Source organism: Myotis davidii, unplaced genomic scaffold, assembly GCF_000327345.1.
Source record: "Myotis davidii unplaced genomic scaffold, ASM32734v1 scaffold524, whole genome shotgun sequence".
NCBI lineage: Eukaryota > Metazoa > Chordata > Mammalia > Chiroptera > Vespertilionidae > Myotis > Myotis davidii.
In genome coordinates this window covers 953,243-966,009 of record NW_006299263.1, presented here as the reverse complement: position 1 = coordinate 966,009, position 12,767 = coordinate 953,243, and the positions used below count along the sequence as shown (strand labels likewise).

At 34.6% G+C, this 12,767-nt stretch overlaps 1 protein-coding gene across 8 annotated transcripts in view; it reads right to left on the bottom strand.

Moving 5' to 3' along the window:
- Positions 1-12,767, bottom strand: part of HMBOX1 (homeobox containing 1) — a 195,693-nt gene that overhangs the window by 92,286 nt on the left and 90,640 nt on the right. For all 8 annotated transcript variants that reach the window (XM_006774763.2, XM_006774766.2, XM_006774767.2 and 5 more), the window contains exon 4: positions 10,849-10,934. In XM_006774763.2, the coding sequence (XP_006774826.1) occupies positions 10,849-10,934 (86 nt within the window). The remainder of the gene's footprint in view (positions 1-10,848; positions 10,935-12,767) is intronic.

Genomic DNA, 12,767 nt, shown 5'->3' with positions numbered 1-12,767 from the left:
TCCACGCCAGCAAACTTGCTAGGGACTTGCCCGGCACTTGCTCTCTCCCTCTATTTGTTATCTTACTTCTATCATTGACAGTCCCTCTAGGTTGTGGGCTGCTTGCCTGTGTTCCTGAGAAGCATCTACGGTACCAGTCTATAGAGTGTGTTTTCTTTAGTGAATTACCGGTATGTTTACCGGTAATAAACTTGCACTGTTTTATGTATATGTTTGATTACATACAGACTTGGGACAGTTTTCCTGCATGTCATAAGCATTTGAATATAAATTAAAATGTTAAAATCAAATCTGATATTATTTTACCTTTTATTTGGTGTGTGGAAGGTGTGCGGAAGACGGGGTAGTCTTATATGGCGAGTATATAACAAACTCTGTATTTTGAGTGGAAATGTTAGGGGGTCGTCTTATACGCCCAGTCGTTTTATACGCCGGCAAATACGGTATATGCAAAATCCATTAACACAGACAATGTACAGTAGGCCGGGGGAGGGGGGGGAAGAGAAGGTAAATGAGGGGGAAAAGGGGGACATCTGTAATATCTTCAACAATAAAGGTAAATTTTAAAAAATAATAAATAAAACACCAAAAAATATTTAGCAATAGAAAGGCTTGGGCACAATCAACAATCTTTATGTCAAAAACAGTGAAAGCAGAAAAACACATTTATGAAAATAACATTATAGTTCTTAAAATGTCTCAAAACATTACATAAAGATCACATTTAGAATGTTTCTAAAATTCTTTTCCTGTGTTTCTCATCAGAAACCATGACAATAAGCCTGGGACAATGTTATATTGCACATGCATATTAAAATCAATGTATTCAAAACCAAGATGTTGTTCATGGATCTGCTTGGCAACAGATTTAGAGATAGGTCACTTGGTATTTTAAAAACTACCACAGGAAGCAAAATCTCATAGATCAAGTACATGAAAACTACATTTCTTTACTCATGCATACTAGCACACAGGGGAAAAGTTATTGCTGTATTGAAAGCAAATTCGGTTTGGTTTGTGGTTTGTAATCCTATTTCAGGCAATTGGTAAGAGACGACTAATTTCTGCCAACAGTAAAATCATGCAGAAAAGTGCTAGCATTTTGAGATAGTAAAGACACAATAATCTCTACTCTAATATTTTGTTCTGTTGAACTCAGTACAGGATACAAGCCTACAGGATTAGATCTACCTAATAAGTCATGACCAAGTGTAAGATATTCTCTATAATAAAAAAAGCAGTCTCAAAATAAAGATATTTAAGGAAAAAGTAATATCAATTCTACAACAATTCTTCTAGAAATACAAGAGAAGAGAAGATTCAGTGGAGTTTTCCCCAGAATGCAAGGCTCATTTAACATTTAAAAATCACTCAATGTAATTCACCATATTAACAAGACTAAAAAAACAAAACCCATGGTCATCTCAATAGATGAAGAAAAAAGTATATGACCAAGTACAATATCCATTCATGATAAAAATTTTCAGAAACTAGAAATAGAAGAAAATGTCTCCTGAAGGGTGTCTTGAAAAAGGGCATCTATGAAAAACCTACAAAGATCCTACTTAACTGTAAAAGATTAAATGTTTGCTCCCTAGGATTGGAAAAAAGGCAAGAATATCTGCTCTCATCATTATATTTACAGTGCTTGTCAATACAATAAGGCAAGAAAAATAAAAGACATACACAAGAAATGAAGGAAATAGAATAATCTCTATTATAAAGAAAAATGATTGTCCATGTAGAAAACCCTAAGAATTTATCAAAAAAGTTATTAGAATAAATAAAAGAATATAGCAAGGTTACAGAATAGAGGGTGAATATACCAAAACCAATTATTCTATGACATAAAAAACAAGCAATTGTAAATTGAAGTCAAAGACAGTATAATATAATAGTACCAAAAATGTAAAATATTAAGAGATACATTCAATATATGTGCAAAGCCCGGTTGGCATGGCTCAGTGGTTGAGTGTTGACCCATGAACCAGAAGGTCATGGTTTGATTCCCGGTCAAGGCACATGCCTGGGTTGCGGAGTCGATCCTCAGTGTGGGGCATGCAGAAGGCAGCTAATCAATGATTCTCTCTCATCATTGATGTTTTTATCTCTCTCTCTAAAATAAATAAAAATATATTTAAAAAATACGTCCAAAACCTTTACACTGAAAACTAAATGAAGAGATATACCATCTATGTGGACAGGAACACTCACCATGATTAACATCAATTCCTAATGCTAGATTGAGTTACACAATCACAATCTCATGACAAATAGGTTTTTTTGTAGAAACTGAGAAGTTGATTTTAAATGTATATCTTAATGCAAAAGACCTAGAATATCAACAGTGATCTTAAAAAAGAAAAGCAAAGTTAAGAGGCATTATATTTTCTGATTTCAAGACTTACTATAAGTCTACAATAATTTAATTTGTATTGGTATAAGGATAGGCATAAAGACTAATGGAACACAATAGAGAACCCAGAATATACCCATACATACATATTCAATTGATTTTTTATAAAGGTGCCAATGCAATTGAATGGGAAAAGTCTAGTCTTTTGACCACTGCTGCCATTTCAACAAAGGGTGCTCCAACAATCAGACATCCACATGGAAAAAGTACATCCTAACCTTTACCTCACACATATACAAAAATTAACTTGAAATGGTTCACATACCTAAATGTATGAGCTGAAACTAGAAAATTTCTAAAAGAAAACTTAAAAATTCTTTGTTTAGGCAAATTTTCTTAGGACACATAAAGCATGAACCATAAAGAAAAAAAAAGATAAATATAACTATCAAAATTAAAAACATTTGCTCTTTCAAAGACAATATTAAGAAAATAAAAATGCAAGCCTCAGACTAAGATATGTGTATATTAACATAATTGAGGATTTGTACCTAGAGTATACAAACAACTCTTATAATCAATAAGGCAAACAACCTTATTAAAAAACAATGGGCAAAAGACTTAACAGGCATTTCACCTAAGAAAATACATGAATAGCAAATGAGCATCTGACAAGTTGCTCAACATAATTAGCCATCAGAAAATTGCAAAATAAAACTAGAGTGAGATGCCATTACATATGCACTAAAATGGATAAACTTAAAGAAAAGTACAAATACCAAGTGCTGAAGAGAATACAAAGCAATAGAAATCTTGTATATTGCTGATGGGATTGAAAAGTGGTATAGCCCCGCCGAAACCGGTTTGGCTCACTGGATAGAGTGTCGGCCTGCGGACTGAAAGGTCCCAGGTTCGATTCCGGTCAAGGGCATGTACCTGGGTTGCGCGCACTTCCCCGGTGGGGGATATGCAGGAGGCAGCTGGTCGATGTTTCTCTGTCATCGATGTTTCTACCTCTCTATCTCTATCTCTCTCCTTTCCTCTCTGTAAAAAATCACTAAAATATATTAAAAAAAAAAAAAAAAAAAGAAAAGTGGTATAGCCCCTTTGGAAAACAGTTTCGTAGTTTCATAAATGTTAAAACATGTACTTACCAATAACCTCAAAATCTCATGAGAAATGAAAACATATGTCTACACCAAAAGTGTAGGCAAATGTTTATACAACTTAATTCATAATAGCTAAAACAACTCAAATGTCCCTCAACTAATTAATGGGTAAACAAATTTTGTTATGTCCATTCAATGGACCAATATTCAGCATTTAAAAGTTTCACATGTAACAACACTAATGAATCTCAAAGCATCATGCTATGTGAAAAAAGTAAGACACAAAAGAATATGTATGATGATTCCAGTCACATGACATTCTAGAAATTGCATACTATACTGACAGAAATGCAGATCAGAGGTTAACAGTGGAGAGAGGAATTTGACTGCAAAGAGGCATGAGGAAACTTGTTGAAATACTGAAATTTTTCTATATCTTGATTTTGGTAATGGTTATACCATTGCATAAATTTGATACAACTTAGAGACCTCTGCTATTATGCACCTTTTATCTCAATAAAAGTGATTAAAAACAAAGGAAAAGACACATTTCCCCTGCATATCTCGTTAATTCTTTAAGGATCAAGTGCTATAGCCTAATTTATCTGAAGTTGACACAGTCTGAAATTAAAAGCTTTTTTGTTTCAAAAATGTTTAGGGCTCTCAGATATCAAGGCTCTCAAGCTTGATTAGTTTGGTGAGTTCAAGCTTCAGTTCCTTATCTAACTAAAGTTAGTTACTACAAATTACTAAATCTAGTACATCTTCCTGACAAAACAAGTATTTGTATAAACTAATGTCAAATTCTTGAAGATCTATCTCTGAGTAAATTCCAAGTTAGCAGGATTAATTCCTTAATGCATAAAAGACCATATCTATAGTTTGTAAAAAATGGTATTTATTCCCTTGAAAGCCTTCTTCTACAGGAAATTATAAGATTGCCTGATGACTCACATGGACTACAGCTGAACTTTAGGTTTTGCTATTTTATCAGGCATAAATATCTTCTTTCTACCATTTATCCCTGTCCTGTTATTTTTTTTAATATAAGGAAATCTCTTATATAAAAGGCCTGTGGCCATCACGCCGTAACACTATCACAACCAAAGGAGCAGCGGCTCTCCCGGCAGGCAGGCGGCAAGCTACTAGCTGTGGAGAGCTATGAACAGCGGAGGGCTCGGCAGCAAGCTACAAGCGTGATGGGCGGGGCGGCCAGCTGAGGCAAGCGGAAGCAAGCTACTGGCGCACAATTTCGTGCACACAGGGCCTCTAGTATTTCATAAAACTGTAAAAGGAATATTAAACCTTAAGAACAGACTTTTCTCCACAATCTTAGGAAACAGTAATTGCGGGAAACAAAAATAAAAATTACTGACGGGGGGGAAAAGCACATCTGTGCCTAACCTTTAAAAGTCACTTTGTCAAAGCTTATGGTAGAATAAAAAAGTTTAAATTATATTTTATGCTTTAAATACAGGTGAGTCCTGCCAATGTGGCTCAGTGGTTGAGCATCAAATGGATACCCATGAAGCAAGAGGTCAACTTGTTCCATGCCTGGTCAGGGCACATGCCAGGGTTGCAGGCTTGATCCCCAGCAGGGGTCGTGCAGGAGGCAGCTGATTGTTGATGCTTCTCTCTCATCAACGTTTCTCTCTTATCTCTTCTCTCTTCTCTCTTCTCTCTCTCTCTCTCTCTCTCCCTCTCCCTCTCCCTCTCCCTCTCCCCCGTCTTCTCTAAAAATAAAAAAACATTTAAATACAGGTGAAAGAGAAATCTTGTTTATTCTTAAAAACCAATCTTCATAACTTTTACACTAAAAATGTAAATTTCAAATCCTTTACATTGCATTTGAGATGATGAAAGCCCTGGTAAAACAATGAATTTCAAGAATTGTAGAAAAATTCTAACAAAAAGTATATTCTGAAATGATTTTTACTTCGATTTTTCACTGATTCATCACCAAAGTGAGAAAATACGGGTATTCAGATTTAGAGGCTGGATGTTTTCCTATGGAAAAAAAAGTAACTTTATGTGTTGTGCCTATAATAGTTTTCCAACAAATTGCAGAAGAGAGAAAAAGTGAAATAAAAAGTAAGACATTTTGAACCACGGAACACCATCTGTTCTTATTCTCCAGAGGCTGTAAAACAAGAGAAAATCCTAACATGTACTCTGCAAAAACATTTATATTGTTGGTAATTGAAGTCCATTCAAAGATTTGAAAAAAAGTTTTCTCCTAACAGAAACAAAAATTCTAAACCTTTTCAATTTGGAGATAAAACTTACAACTCACATATAAAGATCTACCCATTTTGTAGCCTTCAAATTGGAGATCTATATAAAACTAATAAAATTCATTAGGTAGAAATTGAAAATATTTTGTTTAATGGGCATAATTATATTTGGTTGTATTATAAGAGGACAATTCCCTAGTCTGTAATTTATGCCCTACCAACATTGCTTTTTTAATGAAAATATAAATTCTACTTGTTTACAGTAGCTTTATTCATAATTGCCAAAACTTGGAAGCAACTAAGATGACCTGCAGCAGGTGAATGGATAAACTGTGGTATATACAGTCAAAGAAATATTATTTAGCACTAAAAAGAAATGAACCACCAAGACATTACGGAACCTTAAATGCACATTCCTAAGTGAATAAATTTCTTGTTTATATTATAGATATCTTCTAAATCTATAAAAAGAAGCCAACCTGAAAAGACTACATACTGTATAGTAACATTCTTGAAAAGGCAAAACTATGGAGACAGTAAAAAGATCAATGGTTGCTTTGGTTTGTGGGGAAGGAGGTACAGGAGCACAAAGGATTTTTAGGTAGTGAAACTATAGTATCATCTTGTGATACTATGAATTATGAATGGTTGTTATTGTACACTTTTCAACATCCCTTGGAATGTACAAATCCAGTTATACTTAATGTAAACTATGGATTCAGGTGATAATAATGTGTCAGTGAAGGTTCACAGATTATAACAAAGACCACTGTGGTGCCATATGCTGATAACAGGGGAGACTGGACATGTGTGGGGACAGGAGATATATGGGAACTCTCTGTACTTTCACTCACTTTTACTGTGAACCTAAAACTGCTCCAAAAAAAATAAATTCTATTTTTAAAAAAGGTTTAGTAACACTTTAGTTTTCAATATGTTCTGAAGTGGTCTTCTTAGGGAAAGGAACGATATATACCCACATCTATAAAGAAATTATTATAATTAAATTGAATATGTAGTGTTTTTATCCTTCATTTTAAAGATAATTGAAAAAGGGAAGTGAACTAAGTATAGCTAGAACATTTCTAAAGCTCGGTCAGAGCTTCTATTTATATAAATTCTTATATTTGGGAATGAGTCACTAGATACAGTTATGATGCACTCTTGTTAAATGTACTTAACAGTTTAAGAACAGAGTAGAATTTGACAATTAGAAAAGATACTTAGGAAATATTGGTCAAAGCCCCTCGTCCTATGAGGAAGGAGACTGAGACAGAATTGCAGCTTCGCCCTGGTCCCAGGCTGTTTCATGGCAGGGAACAAGTTTTATGGCTGCTTCTCCATTACAAGAAGACAAAGTTGTGATAAAGTTCTTAAAATTCTGAGATGCTATTTTTTCCTTCTTCCGTTTATTTATTTCTTTAAAAGGACACGAATCCAATTAGTATATTTCTTTGGCTGATAAGCTTCACTCAAGCTCTGCCCATTTACTCATTTATTCTGCCCACTTGGTTTTTCCCAGAGGTTATTTAAAAAGAAAATCATGTTTTAAGAATGAAAACAGCCAAAGGAAATGTTTTACCTTGAAAGTGAATATAAAACACACATGTTTATTGCTAAGTGAAGGCCATGCTCCCCACCCCACCACTGTTTGTGAGAATTCAGACTCTTGTTCAACCTTTTAGAGGCAAAAAATCCAGCCTTGATGGGAGCAGCTATGACTCTGTGAAAGAAGCTACAAATAACATGCTGGGAAATTCAGCAGGCACTGCTATTATATCCTGTTTATACTGTCATTTTTCCTATCAGTAGGATATTATTTATACAGACCCCACCCATGAACTTCTTGTTTATCTTATTATAGATATCCTCCGAATCTATAAAAAGAAGTCTCTGCATTTGTTTCTGGAACAAGCACGTGTTATAATTTTGCACCTCACTACACTTTTTAATTTAGCATTTTCTTCTGCTGTGTATCACTTTTTCTCCTTTTAACCTCAGAGTTGAGTTATTTCATACATTAGAGTTGAACTTTACTGACTTTCAGAGACTCCATTACAGGACAGAGATTCCAGACAACCACATCCTTAACTTTATTTTGAGGTAGATTCTAGCATGTAGATTCTTCTAATATACACTTGACTAATTTGTTTAAAGACAGAAAAATGTACCTATGTACTGACCAAGTACCCTAGTGAGTCAATTACAAGGACAAGTTCTCAATTACTCCATCTTTCTTCTTGAATGAAATTCCTGCCCCTGAGTTTAGCCTGATGAATGGATGGGCTGGATGAAAATGTAGCACAATAAATACATGAGGAATACATGAATTCAGTAAGCTGACCATGAGACGATTAACCACCTGGTTATGAATCACCTTCATTCCCTGGCCTATGTAAATAACTGAACTGAAGTAGATTAAAGAAAACTGTGAGTTCCTTAAGGGCAGAATTCATGCAGTATTTGTTGAACAAATAATTATTTCTGGAGAGGGAACATCACTGGACAAAGTTATACTGGATACATTTTCACATGTACAGCTGTGTTAGCTTTACCAATGCTTGTTTTATCCTACAAGGCAGCACTACAGGCAGCTTGGTAAACGTGGTATCTTCAGAGACCATGTAGGTAGGCTCTTTGGGAATGTGTAAGAAATATCACTGCTTTTAAAGAACATTACTCTAAAATGTATAACTGAAATGAGGCTTAGTTTCTCCGGGAGGTGAACTAAGTCTAAGTAATTTCAGAATAAAGAGAGCTCCATGTGGGCTAAAGTAACCAAAGAAGGCAGAATGAGGATAGCAACTAAGGTAAGCTTGATAAACAGCAATTGATAAGGCTGAGGTGAGAAGGTGGAAGGTATCCTACACTCCACCAATGATTTGGGAGCATCTAGGTAAGCAAAATTCTGGAAATGGCAAGTAGTGAATTCAGCTAGGGAGTATACTGAATAGAAGATGGCAATAAAAAGAAGGGTGGACTCAAATTATAAGGAGTTTCATTTTCAGTCAGAAGAGAACCATGAAAGATATCTGATCAAGGGAAAATGAACCCAAGCTTTCAAATTATGAATGAAGAAGAGGAAGAATAAGTTGGGATGAGGCGGAAATGGGGGTAGATTTTAACAGTACCAGATCCTATAATTACAGTAGCCAAAGAAAGGTCCAAGTGATATAACAGATAAAAAATGTGTAAAACCATTATCACTTCTTGCTTTCATAAACAGGAGATGGCATCATGATGACTACTACTGAGTGGGGCATTGCTAAACAATGCCAATCCATTGAAGTTAATGTCAGGAAAGCATACCAATCTCCTAAAATAGTACTTCTCGAACCCAAATCACCTGGGGATCTGGTTAAAATGTAAATTCTGATTCATGTTTCGGGTGATGCTCTCTACCTTTACATTTCTAACAAGCTCTCAATACTGCTGTCCATAGACTACATTTTGAATAGCAAGATGCTAAAACATCTTTCCAAAAAGCCAATATTTGATACACTATGTTTAATCCATTATAATTTATCTAATGCTTTTACATATGCCTAGGAAATTCCTTTTAAAGGTATTTTATTATAATTTGCATCAATGCTGTATTGGTTTCAAAAGCTACTATTTTGAAAGTCCAACATAATTCAAGATTCAGGGTATTCAAGATAGTCAGAAATATTTCCGCCTGGACAAAATCAACTTTATATAATGCTGTTCTATTGCACTATATTTTTGTTATTCTGGCAAACTATATAGAAGATGCTATTGCCTCTAATCTTGGGGCTGAAGTAAAAGCCCTAAAAGACAGTACTCCACCTTTTCATAGTGCACAGCAGTGGACTTTGGTAAAAGCCACTGAACATGATCTTACTGGGCCCTTACCACCACTTTTTAATCCTTGAAAATAAAGGTAACAATTTATTTTAAATATCCTACTGAAAAACACCTGAAGATTGCAAAAATTAAATTCACACATTATCCTGCTGTTTAAGATTTCTATACAAAAAGATATGCCTTGAACTAAAGTGTTTTTTTACCATAATCAGTATCATTTATAAAGCTATATTACTAATGTAATATATTACACATGTATACACTCAGACACACACACCCATATTAAGATTGGCTGATCTTAGGTTAGATTCTTGGGACAAAATTTAAGACTACTGAAATCTCAAGTTTCATTTTTAACCAAATTAATGGTCAATAACATCCTTTATGGTAAACTGTCTTCAATATGTATCAATGTCTAGAGAATATACATAATATCTTAAAATTGGAAGGTACTATTGAAGATCCGATCCAATTATTTCATTATAGTGGGGAAGAAACTAAGGCACAGAGGCTAAAAGGGTCAAAGTCATGTAGCTGCTACTGGCATACTAAAAACAAGAAGAAGGGGAGAAACAAATTACTTTTCACATCTATCAATGTACAATGCATAATCATGTATTAATGACAAAATGTAGTTAAAAGAATTTCTGGTTACTCTCATGACTAAGGCATAGTTAGGTTTTATAAATCACTGATATCAAAGAAAGAAACACTACATACCAACAGAGAAAAAAACAGGCTACCCAAATTTAATAACTATAAAAAATGCAATCTGAATAGAGAATGACACATATACACCACATACTTGGGATGGGGCTGTGGTGGGTGGGTAATGGGATGGGATATAAAAAACAAAGAGAAGACACTGGTAACTCTTATCTTCTCAGTAATGGATTGAGAAAAGCTTTCACATACAGAAAAGTGGTTTAAAAACACAATAATTTCTTAATTGGTAAAACTGAGGATTAGATTTGGAGGACTGCAAAGCTTTTAAATATATGAAATGGAGGTAGCAGTTGGATGTGCATGTGTCATGAGCTCTGTCAAAGTTACAAGAAAACCAGAGAACCCTTTTTTTGCCATAAAGTAGGGTATTTTGTGCTTTTTAGAAATGCTATTAAAATTTACTAGCACACATTTTAAAAAAATCACTGGAGAAGTTCCATGTATCGGAGACAATGGGTTTTAAATCACCGGCATATATTATTGTGCCTAAATTGACAGATCTGCACTGCAATGCAGAAATGTGAGCAATAATCCAACATCTGCATCAGAAGGCAGAGACTAGACATGATTCCAGAATAAAGGGCTCTTCAGCTCTTACCTGTTACCTGTGCAACAACTGCTTGGGAAATCCTCCGATTGGCAAGAAAGGCTTTGATTTCCTCTTTTATCACACTGCTGTCCCTCCTAACAAAAACAGAAGACAAGACCAACAATGTATGTTGAAGGCAGAAATCCTCATCTTTGCTAAGAAAGGTGAAGCAGAGAGGTGGGGAGAACACAGAGAGAAAGGACACAAAAACAAAGGTAAACAGACCAAGCCTGTATGAAACATGAAATTAAAAGGAACCAAGAAACACCAATATTCAAGTTCTAAAACACCACACCATTAGACGGACGCTTCAGTGAATGCCACAGTAGATACGAGTTTCATACCAGAGGATGGCTAATCTTATGCTGTGAATAATTCACATTAGGAACAAGGCTGCCACATGGTATATATTAAGTTTCATTACTGTGGGATGAATACATCTTACACAGACAGAAATCCTAGAAAAATAAAAAGCAACAAGGACAAAAATCAGTTGTGAGTAGATTGTGGGTTCCTGTGTTAACAATGCAACTGCATAAATAAGATGCAGTTCATTTTAAAATCTTTGTTAAAGAATAGAAATCATCGTTCTCACAACTGCTAAAATATTAGCCACTTTAAGAAAGGCTTTGCCTTTTAATTTGCCTTCTTTTCCTGTGCATAAAAAAAAATTTAAGTGGGGTTACATATAGAATTTTATATATATATAAAAAGGCACTTAATTTCCTATTACATGTATTATACAGAATACTTAATACTTAAATCTACATTATTTTCTGCATCCTTGGGATCGCAAATTATAGACCTGATTTTTCCTCCACTAAGATTCCTTAATGATTTTTACGTATTTAAAAATTCAACAAATTCTTAAAAGACTAGACATTCACTAGAATGTTAATAAATGGCAAGATTTCTGTTTCTCCACCAGAACAAACAGAATACGTAAAATTATACTTAAACTTACCAACTGTTCTTTGAATGTTTTATGTACAAGAAGATTATATAAGTAGAACACTAATTTTTGTTGATGCCCAAAAGTAACAGAGAGTAGTGGTAACTTATCACCTAATGCAGTGGTTAGCAAACTATGGTCCTGGGTTAAATCTAGCCTCCCACCTAAAAATGGTATTCACAGATGAAAATTTGCAATTGACTTAATGGCAGGAAAACACTATCTTCAAACACTAATTAAAGCAAAATACCATCCCCTCCCCAATTCTATTTTTCTATTAGGCTTTTATTTTTAAAATGTATTTAATTATTATTCTATATTGAGTTTTGTTAATAAAAATGTGTGCCCAGCCCTGGCTGGTTTGGCTCAGTGGATAGAGTGTTGGCCTGTGGACTGAAGGGTCCCGAGTTCGATTTCAGTCAAGGGCACATGCCTGGGTTTCAGGCCCGGTCCCCAGTGGGGGGCGTGCGGGATGCAGCTGATCAATGATACTCTCTCATCATTGATGTTTCTATCTCTCTCTCCATCTCCTTTCCCTCTCTGAAATCAATAAAAATATATTTTTAAAAAATAAATAAAAAATAAAAATATGTGCCCATTTGATTTCTCTCTTGTGTATAAATTATCTATATTATATCCTCAATTTTGCCTCTGGCCCACTAAGTCTAAATGTTTACCATCTAGCCCTTACAGAAAGCTTCCTGACTCTTGGTCTGAGACAAAGGGATCATGAAATCTTTACAAATCATTTTGTGAATGAATCACAAACTCTTCTTAAGAGTTCAAATCCTTGGGGGTAGGGTGAGATCAATGGGGGAAAAAGGAGACTTATGTAATACTTTAAACAATAATGAATTTAAATTTAAAAAAAAAGAGTTCAAGTCTTTCTACAGATTATTTGGAGAAACAAAAGTACCCTTTCCAAAAGGAATCAGCTGTGACTTAATTTACAGCAGATACTTTAGACTTGGTAAGG